This window comes from Pagrus pagrus (genome assembly GCF_965226575.1).
Source record: "Pagrus pagrus genome assembly, chromosome: 9".
Classification (NCBI taxonomy): Eukaryota; Metazoa; Chordata; class Actinopteri; order Spariformes; family Sparidae; genus Pagrus; species Pagrus pagrus.
The window spans coordinates 10,708,316-10,726,119 of NC_140193.1; the positions used below are offsets into that span (position 1 = coordinate 10,708,316).

The 17,804-nt window shown below is 40.9% G+C and overlaps 1 protein-coding gene and 1 long non-coding RNA gene across 2 annotated transcripts in view; one reads left to right on the top strand and one right to left on the bottom strand.

Annotated features, from left to right (window-relative positions):
- Positions 1-114: 114 nt before the first annotated feature.
- LOC311262265 lies at positions 115-11,985 on the bottom strand. The gene is made up of 2 exons (XR_014623224.1): positions 11,569-11,985; positions 115-262 (listed from the first exon to the last, which is right to left on the bottom strand). It is a non-coding gene; the product is annotated as an uncharacterized lncRNA (long non-coding RNA).
- A 3,216-nt stretch (positions 11,986-15,201) lies between these two features.
- Positions 15,202-17,804, top strand: part of asic4a (acid-sensing (proton-gated) ion channel family member 4a) — a 95,660-nt gene continuing 93,057 nt past the window's right edge. The window contains exon 1 of the mRNA XM_084362133.1: positions 15,202-16,021. Coding sequence (XP_084218259.1) covers positions 15,446-16,021 — 576 coding nt within the window. The 5' untranslated portion in view covers positions 15,202-15,445. The remainder of the gene's footprint in view (positions 16,022-17,804) is intronic.

Consider the following 17,804-nt stretch of genomic DNA (forward strand, 5'->3'; position numbering starts at 1 on the left):
GTTTCCCGTTGACACCATGTCTGCTCTTAACGCACAAATATGAGATTATAGCAAGCTTCTCATCTGACTCTCAAAAAGGTTATTTCATAAATATTCTTACACAAAAAATCTGTGTGTTTTGTAGAAGTCAGTTTATTTCTGTGTGGTGTCAGTCTTCAGGTCTGTTCACGGGTTTTGTTGACGCTTTAATAGATATCAGACGTTTCCCCTCCTCCTCCTCGTCCTGCTGCAGCCTGCTCAGAAAAACCTGCCAACATGAACCCTGAAAAGAGGAGTGTGAGAGTGTTTTTTTTATTAAGAGGCTGTTAGAAAGTAAGCTCATTTATTATTTACAATAAACTACATATATTGTAGATGTTTTCGCATGAATGGATTTCTGTTCAGAAGAGATTCAACTGGTGACATTTAGCTTTTGTTCCACTCGCTTATGGGGAAGAGGGAATTTCTTTCATTTTTCATGCAGGGGTCAGTTTGGAGGACTCAAAAAATGCACTTTAGAAAGAGGAAGCAAAGGCTCGCCTCAGTTACCTGCTTGGCTGCTGTGACCTTCAGCTACAAAGGCAGATCCCTGCTATTTTGCAAGTCGATTATTGGGTGCCCTTTGTCAACAGCCAACTTTTTTTAATTCAGCATTTCGATCAATAATTTTACATTTGCTTCCATTTATTTTGTTCTCATGGGAGTATAGTTCTGGAGAAATCATTGACATTCATCTGGCGACGGGAGTAAGACAAGTTAATGCCAAATCCCTGTTCACAAACATATTTCAAGCCTCTGAAGAAGTTATGCATTATGCACAAATGTTTTCCCTCCAGCAGATGACACAGTGGCAGCGTTCATTGTTTAACTTTTTTCCTCTGTTTTGCATACAAATATTAAGGGTGCGTATGAGTAATATGTTGCAACGCCGTCTAAAGCGGAGCACTGTGTGTGGACTTGAAGAGAAGTGATCCTCAAGGCTATAAAAAAATCACTGAACCCTGCTCTTTGCACTCATGTGCAAAGCATGGCAATTCTTCAGTCCACTGCACAAGCTTCCCATATTTTCTCTCCTTTGAGCAGTGTGTTCTTACATATACAGAAAAATGAGAACCCATATGGTCCTTCAGAAGATAGTACAACCTTAATAATGAGAGCTCTCATTGGGCGGCGGAACCTCTGACTTTCATCTACTATTATAACATGGTAGCAGAATTTGTGCCTCGCAAAGGCTGAACTAAGCTACTGAACCACACCATGTCCAATCTCAGCATTAATGCAAGCTGATATGTTACCTAGCAAGCTACACCAGTCATTTCAGCATTTTCAGAGTGATGAAAGCTCCACTAAAACTCAAGTGTTCTGCATTTGCAATGAAGTGGTGAGTGAATGCCTCCGAATTCCCCTCTGCAGTCTCACAGCAGAATCGGGGTAATCCAAAATCATAAACGAACAGACATTTAGACCGTGTGGGTTCACATGAGCTCGACTGTGCTTCACTTTGATCATTCTGTCTCACTGTGTGGAGTCAGGCCACTTCAACAGGCCTTTTCACTTGATATATACTGAATTTCAAGCTTTCCTCTTCCACTTCCTATGAGTTTAGGGACTGCAGATTATTGTTATTCTGCTTATTTCTACAGCACAATTCTAGTGAGAAGTTCACAGATCATGAAGGCCGCCCTAACAGGTCACACTTTGTAACAACCATCCTGAACAAATGGTAAAATTGTTAATTAAACTTCAGTTAATAGTTATTTCACGGATAACAAACAACAAAATGCTTTATAAGCCTTTATTTTAAACAACAGCTGCAACTTCATAACAGACATGCACCTAATGTTTATAGACGAACTTCTCAGTATGTATTAACCATTAACACTACTAATTTAATGACAATCTGATAGCGTGACAGCCCTAGTTGCAGCGATACTTGCAAAATTGTGTAGAGTTGTGTAACTGTATCTACATTTTTTTTATTTGCAAGTATATTTAGATTTGTAAATGTGTAGACAAATCTGTAAATGTGCACATTCCTCTTTCTTTGTGTGAAGTGTGAGGCTGCTTTGCTCTCTGACAGTTTCTTTTTGATATTACTGAACGTGTCTCTCCACTCTCCCTACTCCATTTTGAAGAGTGCAGTTAATTGTATTTTCTCTCGAAAAACAGTACATTGATAATTATATGCACTTAGGTTTCTATAAAGTGTACTGTGTCATCATCATTACCTGAATACAAAAGCTACAGTATGCACTAATCATCCAGTTAGGGCGAAGCAGCCAAGTGATTGCAAAATCATGCCATATCAATTAAATATTAATTCATTTCAAACATTTGATTTTCACTTATAATAGGGGTTATGCTTTATCAAACTAATACCAATTATTTCAGTGTGTATATGTACCGATAGACAGAAGTTGCAGCAGTACACAGAGCGTGTTTATACACTAACACAATTGACACAAACAACACACAGTATAAGGGACAGAGGGACAGGGACAGTATAGGTAGTGGTTTCAGTTATTTACAGTGATTGTACAAAGGGGAAAAGATGGAAAGCTTTTGTTGGAGTCAGCGCTCTGTTACCTGACTGTCCCGTATATTCAGCTGAGGGGAAGGAGAGTAAAGCGACAGTGGAGTAGGTTGTCGGAGTCTGTTACAACTCTACATGCTCTCTGTGTGCGATGGGCTGCACACAGGAGTGGGGAGACCAATGTTGCAGTGTTTCCCACACATAGACTTTACTTGGTCGGGCCGCCCAGGTATATTTGGCAACATTTTGCGCATTTTTTACTTTTATAGTCTCCCCTTGCTCTATACCTCCCTTCTACTGCAGAGACTGGAGTTCTTGTTCTTGCGTATTAAAGGGGAACTACTGTTTTTTACAACCTGGACCTTATTTCTAGCATAAAATACGATCATTTACTCACCCAGATAACTTTGGTGTCATTTGGAGTCGTTCGGACGAAATTAGATCCAGTGGAGCGCCGTGTATATCCATATAATGCGAGTGATCCGGGCACTGAAGCGCAGCCTCTATATAACGCATTATCTGCCGCGAAACTAGTTCATTTCACCAATATTTTGTTATGATATGCCTGTTATCAACATCCGGGGTCTGTAGGTTGTATTTTATGCTGGACATAAGGTCCAGGTTGTAAAAAACAGTAGTTCCCCTTTAAGTCTCTCCTGTAAACGCACTGATTGTGATAGTCGCCCTTCTAATGCCGTCATTTTCGTAAAAGCTCATAAGCGCACTTGGTTGTTGCAATGTCATTCGGTACCACGTTGGTTTCAATAGTTTGGATGGGCTGAGTCATTAACAATGAGCCTCCTCCACACTCAGCTCACCTGCTCTTGTGGAAATGAAATCACCAAAACACAAGGAGTGCTTTTTTGGGGAGTTTTGGGTGATGTTTTCGAGGCTCATTCTAAAATTGTCCATCGTTATTGACTACAAAACATGCAGATGAAAGGTGTGACTATTAATTCGAACTGTACTCAGTACTCAGTTAAGTAGATTACATGGTGTAATGCATACTTCAGTACAAGTCAAAATACAGACTTGAAAAAATCCTAGGGTACCTTTTAGGGTAACTACCCTAAATATTTAACAAGTAACATCACTATGTTAATCACTTCATCAAAGTGATGTTATAACATTTGATTACTTTTCTTACTGTTTTAAATGGATAAAACACTGAAAAGTTCAATATAACTGTAGATGTTTATTTAGGTTTGACATCCAGCATCTCAATGTTTGTACAGCATTTTCACTGCTGGTAAACAAGCTTCACTCTACAGTAATGCCTGAAAAGATTATTGAATTTTCAGATGTGTCTTATTCAGGTTGTCTAGACCAGAGAAATATGCATTGATTTGACTAGCAGACAAGAGTAATTCAAACAAGAGAACCAATCAAAATCACCACCCAAATTTGCCCAAACTGCCCAGTTAATGGAGCCTGTCTTAAATGTAGAGTCGACTTCTTATCCTACGCTTAATGATGTTGCACTCAAATTAGTCCTGATGGCTTTTCAGACCTGCTTTGGCAAAAAAAACGCAAAGCAACACAACAAATGTTATATTCTACATATAATTTTATTACTGAAAAGAATAAATTCATATGCAACCCCTTTCTAATCACCAACATTATGATTAAAGATTTGAATTTGATGACACTGTTTTCTCAGTAACTGTAACTACAGGATCGCAATTCAATTCATTTTGTAATTTAAACACATGATGCTGTTACATGTAACTGCTAACTCCCCAACACTGGTTATGTAAACCATGACTTGCTTGAACTGACTGTGACACGTCCATGACTTATCAACCTGTCATGGACAGAAAGGAAGTCATCATCACTGAGAGTCTGATCTTTTTGTGATTTTGCATGGGTCAGATATGACTACCAGACAGGCTGGTGAGGGCAGCGGGAGGGTGTCAGGGGGCACTACAACATCATTCATGCAGATCAGAGAAGCCTGATATTATAAATGGGCTTCGGGAGGCATGGATGCAGTCCTTTGTGAATTTATTTTACAGCTTACATAGTGATGAAGATGGCTTTTTCCATGTGCACCGCCTATTATCATGGCCTGTTTACGCAGATCTTGGTGCGCATAAATTTCTTGCTTTTACCACAGGAAACTGAGGCTGAGAAACTGCAGAAATTACCATCAAAACAAAATTATACTGAATAGCCCTCAGTGTTCAACACTCTGTTCATGAGACAGACTGAGCAGGTAAATCTAAGAAAAAGCTTTGATTCAAGTGAAACTATTATTTTAATTATAGCGATGAAAGAAGGCTGTTTAAAATAAATCTTACTCTTACAACATGCAAAAGTGGGCACATGATATGCAAAGAAAGGCCATGTGAACACATTAATTCTATCAAGTACCCATTCAGTACAATTCCTCATTAGATTGTAACAGTTCAATCTAAATCTCCCTCTCATTGAGCCCAGATCTCTGCTGTTTGCTCAAGGAATAAAAGAGCAAATATCAGCCCGCCGTCTGCAGCCGCCACAATCCCAAACCTTCAAATATGACACATCGAGAAAAACAAGAAATACAATATTTTGTGGCTTTTATGCAAATATGACATTTCCCCTGCCGGTTCCACAGAGCCAGGTCCTCTGTTGACCACAGATACCTGCCTGTGTTACTGCTGAGGCAGCAGCAGCCTCTGTTGCATCGAGTCTTCATTATTTGTTATCAACACATTAATACCTGTCAAATAGAATTTACACACAAGCGAGTCGAAAAGTTGAGCCGCTCGTGTACGGGAGGTGTAGTGTATGTCAAATCTCTCCGTGTGCGGGCCTATCTTACTGCTGCACCCTCGGGTTTGAATAACAGTGCAGTGCTGGCATTTTTATTTACATTCAGGTTTATTGAAGAGAGATTGAAGCAAAGATACAACGCAGACCTATATGTGAAATAACACTTCCAGTGTATCTTAATGCTGACATTTACATCGCTGGAAATGTGTGACATGCATTTTCCTGTTTCTGTTCCTGTGTTATTGATATGGACCGATCAATGAAATTCATTAATTGACTGACAATCGACTGCTGACAGTTTTAATTTCAGTTGTTATTTACATTCAAAGCAGGAACTGCAGCGTTCAGCCAACTGATGAATTAAAACATCCTTCTCAGCAGATTTTTCAAGGACATTTGCAAGAATTTGCCAAAACTGCATGTAAACAGTAAATCTTGACCCTATGTATCTTAAATTCCATCCTGATATTTAAATTACAGTATTTTTTTCATATTGCAGTAACACATGTCGATCATCACAAAGTAATTTGTCGAATTAAAGCTGTATTTGTGTCATCTCTGTTATGTTAATGACCGTGTTTTTTATCTGTGTTATCTATTGAATGATCCAATAAATGTATAAAGCTGCCCTCAGCAGTACGACCATCCAGATTATTCACTTTAGAACGGTGCTTTCAGTGGGTTGGTACTGACCGGTGTGCAGTACCGGCATTTTTAGATTTTACTCTTTGGCGTACCGTGACCTTTTCATACAAACCGTCACTTCTTACAACCTGCATGTACTCTCTTCTGCCCTCTTCATATCACGTCGGGGAGGTGGAAGCGCCACAAATGGATCATAGTGCTGTCTGCTTCCTTTTGGTGGCCATGTAAACCTATTGGGCTGTTCAGACAGGGCTGCCTGTGGAGCTTAGTGGGCGGCTCGTGATCTGCAGCGATCTCTTCGGTATCCGTTATATTTTTTCCGCCTGCCGTGAGTGAAGCTGGCCAGAAAACACACTGATAATCTATTAGAAATAGTGTCACTGCTGTTTGTCATTGTGTTTTTACATATTTATTCCTCAGAGACGAGCAGACGTGAGCAGTCCTCCCTGTCCTCCCCAGATCACAGCGCTTCTTTGGTCCTTTTAACTTCATTGATCATAAGTAAAAGCGTCCTACTTATCCAGGAACACATAAAAGGCTATGCAATAAAAATCGTGAGGTTGAAAATCAGTCTTAATTTGTGTATACACTTTCCAATGATTAAATACGAATATGTTAACAAAGCTACAACAAAGGTCCAATCAATCAAGTTAATCAAGCGTGTCATGCTGGTTCAAGCTGTGGGTGACGTGCCCCAGCAGATTTTTGATAGTTATTTTGTTAAGTATTTCACTTTATTACAATTATTTTTAATAATATGTCGTAACGATCAATTTGTATCGTGAGTGACACAGATTCCTCTAATCACGTCAAAGATCATACCTCAAAAAGTCACAGATCCGATTTCCCTTATGGTATCGGTTTCCTGCAAATGTTTCATGATGCTACTGGTTTGCAACAGCAGGTTGCATAGCACTCGCTCGAGGGGATGTAGACCATAGGTTAACGGTGTGTTGCTAATGGTAAAATGAGCATCAATCCCTTTTTCAAACATGTTAAAATTAAAATACAATTAGTTATACACACACAAAAATAAAAGCATAGTTTGCTTGGCAATACATTTAGCTAGTACAAGCTAAAGTAGGTAGCTTTCCCTTAATTCAGTAGTTAAGCCTCAGCACTGCCAGATGGGGAATTACTGTATTTTCAAGGTAGGTAAAAGGTAATTTTATTGTCATTTTTTAAATCACAAGGATTCCTGCTGCATCTAATGTGGAAAATGGAGTGTTAATGATGAGTTCAGGAGTCTCACAGCCTGGGGAAAGAAGCTGCTCTGTAGTCTGGTGGTACGGCAGCGGATACTTGTCTTTCAATATCCTTTGGGCTCTGTGCAGACATCTCACTTCACTGATGTCGCTGATGCTCTGTAGCTTGGTACTAGTGATGTTCTTGGCAGTTTTAATCACCCACTATAGATCCTTGCTGTCCTGGCGGTGCACAAACCATGCCAGTTGGTAATGTTTCCAGTCAGGATGCTTTCTATAGCCAGAATCTTTTCTAACCAGGGTGGTGATTAGAGATGTTGCCATATTTGGGCATATTTGGATCGACGCACCCTCCAGCCTAGCCACCGATCCGATAAAATGTGCGCGGCTCCTTTAAATTCTGCTCTGGCTCTGATCACTTGGTACACGCTGCTGCGTGCACCAGGAAACAGATGATCACAACATAACAGCATGCGTGCTGCTGCAGCCGAGTGGAGCGATTAGGTATTTTGAAGAGGAAAAAATGTCAGCAGTTTGGGAGTTTTTTACAATAGAAACACCCACCAGCCCAACAGCTAAATGCAAGGTCTGTGAGAAGGATGTTCCGAGGGGTGGCACAAAGGTCGCCAATTTTAACACAAGCAACTTAATTAAGCACTTGGAGAAAAAGCACCGCGACGAGTATGCGGTGTTTGTCGAGAACAAGAAAAAAAAGGGACCGAAGCAGCAGAGTATAGAAGTAGTTGTAGATGTTGTTGTCGTTGCAATATTGTTTCTTTAAAAATATTTCTACAAAAGAAAATAAAAGTTTTATGGTTGCACTTTAACAGGGATTATTGTGTATTTCTTTATTCCATAGGTACCTCACTTGTGCTTACCTACTTATTGAAGATTGTTGTTACAGTATATTACAGTACTGTATTGCTGCACTAGTTTGATAACTGGTACTGTATTCATGTTCAAGTTCAATTTGTGACTAACTTGTTTGCTGATTTATTTTATTAAGAGGAAGAATATGCTCAATTTGATTGCGTTTACAATTTAGAATGACGTATACATTTTAATTGCTTTTTTAAGCACGTTAGTATCGGAAATCGGATCGGTATCGGCTGACATAAAATTCTGGTATCGGAATCGGATCGGAAAGGGAAAAACCTGTATCGGGACATCTCTAGTGGTGATGTGTGATGACAAAGATCCTTATGTGGACCTGCCACTCTTCATACTTCGTCGCCTGACTTCCTCCTTTACTGCCATAATAACTACTACAGCCACTAGATGTCGTCACGTAACAAGAAATGTAAATATGGGTCATAATAAACTGCTTTCACAGCTGACCTGCTGTATATGGTTGTTTTCTGATGAGGACAGGCTGTGGAGAGAGTTGGGAAGTCTTGCATTCAAATCTTACGCTATAATTTCCCCCCACTCTCTCTAAAACGTACTTAAGCCGGTGGTGATGATGGATCTTTCAAGGAGGCTGAACAGTTTGCAAAACACGTTACCATTGCTCAGTGTGAGCTTTTATTTGGCAGTGGAGCAGACACTGCTATGAGGTCTAGGGACAGTCTCAGCTGACATTAAAATAATTATACACTATATACCCTACTTTAAAGTGGTTTTGAGCTAAAAAAAAAAAAACTGATTCAGTGACATTTTAAAGTAAACCCACCCCCCAAAGTCTTTGATTATACTGTGTTCTGTATGTCAAATTGCAGAAAATTGCGTCATTATTTTCTTCTGTTTTTCTAGGCAAGGATCCCCATGCCCCCCGCTCTAATTGTGAGCAGGGGGCATGAGGAAGTATCCACAGGGAGCATTGTGAAGTTAATTCAGGTTTAATTAAAATGTGTCGGGTCCGCTTACCATCTTTTTCCAGTGCTTTCTCCCATGTTACAGTTTTTTTCTTCGTGGGTGAACTATGTTCAGATGCCATTTAAAGCTCTAGAAAATCTTACAAAGCATTCGTATTTAACTAATTAATGATAGTTTGCGTTTCCTTTTCTCACAATATCATATCTTAAAAAATAGCAATAGAACCTGTCTAGCTAATGTGTTTTTTTTTATTTTATACATGCAGTATAACTCACAAAAGTTAAGGCACAGTATATAATGTGAAGACATAACAAGCCCAAGTTTTGAATGTTAATTCAAAGCTCAATGACCGGAACAAAAACTTATTAAGAAAAAATAAAGGAACAGAGGAATGAAGAAACTGTGGGTCAGCTGGTTCATAGACACTGAAATAATAACATTTGCAGATTCAATGTCAATTTTGTTCTACGTAAATGATTTTTCTGTGAGAGGACAGTTGAAGGGAGATCCAAAAATATCATTGCCAGCGGCAGCTTCACTGTAAATGAAAAATACATGACAATAAAGAGCTTGAACTTGAACTCAAGCTCTCATCATCAGACATTTTATTCATGGACTTTTAATTCGTACTTAAGCATGAAAAAAAATCTGTGTAAAATGAACAAACAAGATAGCTGGCATTCATGCTCCCAAGGGTATAAACCCTTTTGAGCCTCACAAGTGTTTAATGAACATTGTAGCCTCCAGGGGCTGCTTGGGTCTTGGAAAATTACTATTTGATTATTAGTCTGGAGATAGAAGGCCAAAAAGTTTTGGAAACTGTTCTCAGACCCACAGTTTTCTCATTCACAAACATACATCAAAATGTTGCCACAAGCCTCCTTTCTCTCAAAATGTAAAAATCAAACTTGCAGGAAACACAGCTTTGACTCTTAATTGACGTGGAGAGCTGTCAGACTGCCATTCATTGCCATAGAAACTGAAGAATAAAACCTCCACTCTTCCTCTTTGGACGTGAGGTTTCTCACTTAATTCAATTCAATTTTATAACACTTCATATTAAGTCATGTGTAATTGCTGCCACTCAGTGTACGCATCTAGAGGTAATCGATTACATGGCCTACATAGGGTGTATGACGTTTGAATACTCAGATTTCCCTTTGGCTGGTCAGCTGCATCTTGATGGTACAGCTTCCTAGAGGTGAAAGCGCAGAGGTTGCATTTTCAGCCATTATGAATGATAAATTACAAAGATTATACGACCTGGACCCGTCACTAAGAGACTGGCATCACAATTGGAGCTGGTTAATCAGAGACGTTGTCTTCAACCAAACAAATTGTTTTTCAACACAAATTTCTTTTCAGAAAGTTTTTACCTGTTCTGGTTGACTACTGCAAATTACTTTTGCTCACCAATGGAGGAAAATAAAAGCTGTATTGATTTTGATTAATGTTTCAGCATGTATTGTATGCCTTCTTGGGTAGCCCTCACTGGCAAGAGACCAGAAAAAAAGTGCAACATTTTCAGGAACATTTACTGTGTTCTGTTTAGAGGAACCAGGATCTAAACTGAGCTCCTTTGCTGTAGTTCTGGACCCGAGAAAGTTTCTGCTCTTGAGATAAAACTTTCTGATAAAGCTGTCAGGGCAGAGTAGCTCTTTATTGCCAAATATCTTATTTTCAGCTCTACCCTGTGGTGTTTCTAGTCAATCACATTCCTCAGAATCAGGTTTAAACTATAGAAACTCAGTAGAATCCCATTTAATTCAATGAAGACTAATTCAATATTAAACTCAATTGCCCTGTATCACTAGGAGCCTGTCAAATTGTTCTCACTCAGAGCTACCAGCCACCCAAATATGCCCTTTTTTTTTTTTCTTTTTTTAATCAATATCCATTAATTATTCCCTAAGAAATTAACAAAAAATCGCCAGAATAAATGTTAGCTAAGTATGTTTCTGCAATAATACATGTAACCTCTTTTTCCTTAGTGTTTATAATCTACACTGAGGTCACACCCAATAAGAATAAAACAGGTCCTAGGTGCTCAGCTAAAGATGGTGAATTCACTGTGGTTCTTCTCTACTGAATAAAGCAACTTTATCACTTCAGTGAAAAAAAAGGAAAATATCATGTAACTAAGGCGGCACCTCCACTGAAAACTTACTATGCCATGTTCTAGCAAAAACTATGTAAGCCCTCAGAACTCAAGTAAATACTAAATACTACTAAATCAAATTGCGGTTCTCCTTTAATAAACCATTCTCTTATGAAATAATTAGATGTTCCTAATATTTTAACTGTATTCACATCTATTGAATGTTCAACATATGATATCAATAACACGAATAAATAGAAATATCAAACCAGAGTGCTCTTGTGTACTCAAAACACAGTAATAGTACCCACACTTGTACCAATGTATTTTCAGAGTTCACATAGAAATAAAGATAAATTATAATGATACCATGAAAAAAAACTAAGCCAAGCGCTTGGATAATTTCCCTAACCGTTGGGGCCCATTCGTAGTGATGGTGCACATGAAAATGTTATCCAGTCATAATAAGTTAAACCATGAAACCGGGACAGTTCACACAGTCTGCTTTAACACACGCTCCAATGTCAAGTACTCACGCAACCTCCCGTTGTAGATGCAATATGGCGTTAGCCCGCCAGGCAGTAGAGCGATGTCCAGACAGCCCCGTGACGACTCCCGTAGCCCAGGCTACCGGCCGACACGTCCTCGTTATCTGCCGTCACCTCGTCCACGGTCGGTCCGTCCTCTCGACCCACACGAATGTCGAGTGGAGACTTCCTCGTGTCCGTGTTGTGAAGCAGGCTGGTCCTCTGCCACCGAGCTAACTCATAACAGAGCTAACGTGGGAGCTAATGGCGGAAACCGCGCTGTCGCGGCTCGAGAAACAAACTTCACCGTCGTCCACACTAAACACAGTCGACTGAGATACGTGAAAAAGAATCCTCTGAACGATTAAGTCTCTCTGGGAAGTCCAATATCTGGGCCAACATTAGGTTCGAGTCTCCAAAAATTGACTTTTCTCTCTCTGCCGAGGAAAAAACACAGCCAGCCCTCCTCTGTCCCGGGGAACTCTGGGATACTTCCTCACGCGAAAAAACAATAGTTTTCATTAAACAGGAAGAAACTAAACCTTTATCAATTTTAAAGACCATAGAATATGTTTTAAACAATATAATACATGAATTACAGAGTTAATATATAACAGTATTAATTTAAACAAGACTCTCGCACAACCAGGAAAAAACAGAGGATTCTGGGAAATGGAGTCCTACTCTACTCTGTGTTCTAGAAGCAGTATAAAGGGAGAGACTGCATGTTTTTGCCATCACTAAGATTACAGTAACATAGTAAAATAAAAATGAATGTTTTTACACATTTTTAGGGAACCCTACATAAAATTAGGTCAAAAATGTTTGTTTTTGTTGCTCCTTTACATTTGTTTAAAAATTCTAAGGCACAAAATCCACTTGGTTAGGAAAACATTATGGTTCGGCTTAAAATGGCCGACCTGTAGGCGCCTGCTTGGCAGCCTTGTGGCTTGTAAGCCTCCCGATGTGAGCCGGCTAATAAGCATATTATGTGAGCGTGATATGCCACGTTTGGTAAAAATGTCAACCTTGGATGCATCTGTGGTTTGCTGAAACTCCTGACTGCTTACATTATATCCGGGCGACTGGGCTGTGAAAAACGCCCTATCTCACAAAGTTCAAGAAAATGAGAAAAAAATCCCGGTCCCTTTATCCAGCTCCGCGCCAAAGGTTAATGGGGTCTATTCTGGGCTGAGACCCATCCTTCATTCAAGTTTCATGGAAATCAGTTGTGTAATCCTGCTGACAAACCAACCAACCAACAAGCAAATGGATAAAGTGACAAAGATAACCTCTTTAAAGGGTGTATAAAGTTGTAAGAGACAGCTTTTCCCTCCCCCTAGCGTTTCCAAGTGGTAATGGCGCCACCATTGCATGAACAATTGTTTCCGTATTCCTCAGAGTCACCAACATCAACAACACAGGACAAAACATGAGTTATTCAATCATTTATTCTCCAATAGAAATGTATGGCCAGTTAACCTTCCTTTTCCTCGTCCAGGTGCCAGGTGTCAGACAAAACTGTATAGTGACAGCGAGGTTTATAGGAAACTAATGTAAACGCTGATGGTTTCATTATTCGATATCCGTTACATTGTGCAATCAACATGTACTTCATGATAATACGTTAAAGCAAAAAACGTGTCTACTGCCAGTTTAAATTTCCACAGAGAAGTTTGCATCTCCGGCGTCCAATAGATGGAGCCTTTGGATGAGATGATAAAACTGTCAGACTGCTCTCTCAGAGGGGATATCTTCTGTCCACATCTTCTAGTTCTACAAACTACTCTTACTTCTCAATAAACAGACCAATTTCACCCCTCCTCAAACATTTTCATCCCCAGCTGAAACTTGTATTTGAAAACTGAGAGGAGGACTGCAGTCACGTCATTTGCAAACTGTATAAATTAGTGATTCAAACTATTTATGGTTGCATTAGAAGTGCCCTGCGAAGCCCCTTAAAATCCCCTACTAATGTTTTTTAATGTTCCTTCAAAATGACACATTGTTGACAGTGGCAAAAATAACCTGAAGGTCAGCGGCATTTAATCCATTGTATCTCATTTTTAGGGCATCAAACAGAAAACAGGCCGGGGGTTTTGGAGTGTTATTGGCTCTGACAAACAAACATAATGCCATCCACTCCTTGAACGGTTTTCATGTGCCAGATGTGCCTGCGTGTTTTTTATTCACATTTGGTATTTAGTCATGGCGTGGACTGTGAGCTTTCATTTCCTCTGTGAGACTGTAAATAAGCCCAGCATCCTCTGGGAGTGACTACATAAAACACTCTGTGGTTAGCAGACCTCAGTGCCTGCCAGAGGCATAGCTGAACAGTGGACGCTTCACTTCTATCAAGTAAAGGCAATATCCTAGATATCTCTGTTTATCTAGCTGGGAGAACACACCATCAAAAGAGAATCCTACCATAAAAAAAGACGTGTAAAAGGCAAATGTCTGGGAGACTGCAATGACACAAAACGTATAGGAAAAGCAGGAGTTGGGAGATTTTTTTTCTTTGCACTGGAGGTGCTGTTTTTTAGACAGCCAAAGCGTTTAATCTGATTTAGATTACTCTAAACATCTAGTGTTTAATTATGCCACGAATTTCCCTTTAAAAAACAGGTTAACATCGTCAACGGAGAGGTTTGGGAGGGTAAGATTGATTTTGTTCCCTTAGTCCTGCAGTTTTCAGTAATCTCTCCTTTCCGGTGCTCCCTCGGACTCGACTTGGCACGTGTGTTTCGGTGCGGTTGAATTCACTTTTAAATATGCCTTTTCTCTGGAGGTCTCAGCCCCTTGTGATGTGACCCGCATGACTAATTCCATTTAAAGGGGAATAACATGCATTAGGGCTCTCACTTTTCTGCCTTGCATTTGCATAATTTTGTTTGGCAACTTGGAAAAGGGCCATTAACAGCACTAAGACACACACTGTAAAGGATAGGGACGCGAGGCAGATCAATACTTCATTTCAACATCTTTAGCAGCATCGGGGTCCAGATCAGGAGGCATTCACTAATTCAAATTCGTGCAGGAGTCTTGTGATGCTACCATTAGTTCCTGATAAGAAAACACCGTTGTACTGCCTCTCTTAATCTCTGACAGACACGTTCGCTCGATCAATAGTCTTTTACTTTTTTGTTGCAAACACAAGATTGATTGCCAGGAGTAGCCTGTGCTCAATTCCACTTCTCGCACTCCTCATTATTGTTTCAATTAGGCATTCTCCAGAGACCTCGTTGGGGGGTAGCATTAAGGAGCGGTGACCCTGTGATTCACATCAAACGCTGGATGTTTGCCGGAACAACCTTTGACACCAACTTTATTCAGGTCAAGAAGTGACAGAGCCGTCCAAACAAGTGGATTAAACAGGCGGGCGGGGGGCTGTCGGCGGGAAGCTCAGGGATGACCGGGGGAAGTTGCGACTCGCGCCAGTGAGGAGGAAATAATCACAATGTTACCTTCTCATGAATTATTAAGTACCCTGTGCCTATTTTAGTCCGACTCAAAATGCTGCATTTTCATCAGTGGGTCTGAGGCAGCGTGCAAGGGTGTTTTTTTTTTGACAGCTGTATTACTGCTGATAAGCGAGACTGTGTGAGCTGATCAAGTAGTGAGACAAGCGTTCAGAGCAGGAGCAGCACAGCAGCAGCAGCGCTCTAGTCACTAGGAGCCGTGGCGGCAGAAGCAGCAGCAGCACTATCAGTCACAGCAGAGGCAGCAGCGGCAGCAGCAGCAGCAACAAACTCTCTCCTGTCTTTTTCTCTTCTTTCTGGAGTTGTTTCCTGCTCAGAGGACAAAAGCCGAGGAAGTAGGAGGGAAGTGATCCAGGGCTGATAGCTGCCATCAAAAACAAAACCAAAACGCAGACCTGGCTGCCCCCATGCCTATCGAATTTGTTTGCAAAATCAAATTTGCAGAGGAGGATGAGAAGCAGAAAAGCAAGCAGGATGGGGACAAGGAGAGCCTGATCGAGGAGAGCTGCACACCTCAGGCTAAGGACTTGGCCGGGTTTGCTAACTCCTGCTCCCTTCATGGGATTAACCACATCTTTGTCTCTGGTCGCCTGGGCATCCGGCAGACTCTCTGGGCTCTTGCCTTTTTGACATCACTGGCTCTGTTTCTGTACCAGGCGGCTAAGTGTGCCATCTCTTACCTGGAACACCCTCATGTCACGGCTCTGAACGAGGAGGCATCCCCAGAGATGGTTTTCCCCGCTGTGACCATCTGCAACATAAACCGCTTTCGCTTCTCCGCGCTCACCGATGCCGATATCTACCACCTGGCTAACTTGACGGGTTTGCCCCCCAAAAACAAGGATGGGCACAAACCTACAGATTTAATGTATCCTGCGCCTGACATGCAGGACATCTTCAACAGGACAGGACATCAGTTAGACGAGATGCTCATGAGCTGCAATTTCAGTGGACAGAACTGTTCAGCCGAGGACTTCTCCGTGGTGAGTGGAAAACTTTCTCAAAGTTCTGCCTTAGCCTGACTCTGTGGCAATCGTATTACATTACTTCATCCTGATTTATTTGCTGTAAAAAACTTTTTTTGCATAAAAAAATGTAAAAAAGTAAGACTTGTATTCGTGATAAGTAGAATATTTTATACGTATATAACTCCTACAAGAGTTGTCTTGTTCATACAAAACTATCAATAAGCATGAAAGCAAACTGAACACTTTAAGGCAGGAGGAATTGAAATTCTCTTTGTGCTTGTACTCATCTCCAGGGGCCATGTGGTTCCCACGATACATTTCTTGCATGCAAGATTCATTGCTTTGGCTCAGTCATTGAGCTGTATCTCTTCTCACTAAGTTCCAAGCAGCAACAGTGTTTCTCTTCAGCCGTGTGTCTCTGCCCGTACCAGAATCTATTATGTCAAAGAACAAAGGCTGCTCCTGAGGAAGAAAAAACAGAGAGCTGTCGTATGTGGTTGTATACTTTTTTCCAAGGCAAACTGTGCTTTAATGCTGCCTCCGACTCCAGTAGCTGAGAGTGCATGGCAACAAAATTGCCATCGAAAATAGCCGAGTCTCTTCTTCCTCTCTTTTCCATCACTCCCCGTCGCCATCCCTCTCTCTCTCCTTCTGACATTGCAGAGCAGCTGCCCCCTCTCTCCCCCTCTCCCTCCCTCTCCCTCTCTCTCTCTCTCTCTCTCCCTCTCTCTCCCTCCCTCTCCCTCCCTCTCTCTCTCTCTCTCTCTCTCTCTCTCTCTCCCTCTGAGCTCTTGCACCTTTCAGGAGAAGGAGTAATGCTTCTTCAACGTTGTATTTCAATCTTGCTGCTGTTAAGATTAAATATTTAAAGACAGACATACATGATTTTTGCATTAGCCAGATTGACTAAAAGGAATGAAACAATTTCCATGAGAGAAGGAAAGTGTGTGTTTGTGTGTGTCTGTGTGTGTGTGTGTGTCTGAGAGAGAGAGAGAGAGAGAGAAAGAGGAAAGGAAGGTAGGCTCAGGTGAAAGGGGGAGTTTGTGCCTGTGTTCTGTGCACTATTTATTAAAGGCACTGTCCTTGCAGGAGATGGATTTCCCCATCTCTCCTGCAGGAATAGGAATATGCAATTGCTTTAGTGATGATAAAGTGCGGGTGTCAAGTCTTAATAGGGTATGTTGAACATTGATATGCTCACCTTCCTGAGACCTAAAGATTCTGTCTTATCACGGGGATGGCACTACATTACCTCTGATGTGCCAAATTACACCAAAGAAATAATGACATTTCCCTGCTCCTCATTTGGTTTCTCCAACAGAGTGTGCAGGTATTTATTCTTCTCTGTTGTTGTCAAATTACCTGTGACATAAGAAATGGATCCCCCTCAAAGAAAATTTCTCCAGGTTGTTTCATCAGGCAAAAGGAAAATGTCACGCTCCTCAGGGGTGCTGAAAAGTTTGACGAAATTCGGTCTGAAGCAACAACATGACTGTAAAAGTTTGTAACGTGCTTCGAGCACGCTTGACGTCAATGTCCTGTGACACTTTGACACGCAGTCCTCCCCGAGTACATTAATTAGCAGACAACTCTGACATCCAGGAAATGTCTGTCCCGTGTCAGTCGACGAGTCGTCCTGTAGCTCTCGTTGGACACCGGGTGACTTCATCACAGATTAAGATCCTGTTGAAAGTTCCCTAAGCTGCTGTTTCCTCTCTGTCGGCTATGTGATCTGCATTTTCGGGGGCTGTCAGTTAGATTTGTTACAGGCTACTTGCTTCTTCCACGCATGACAAAT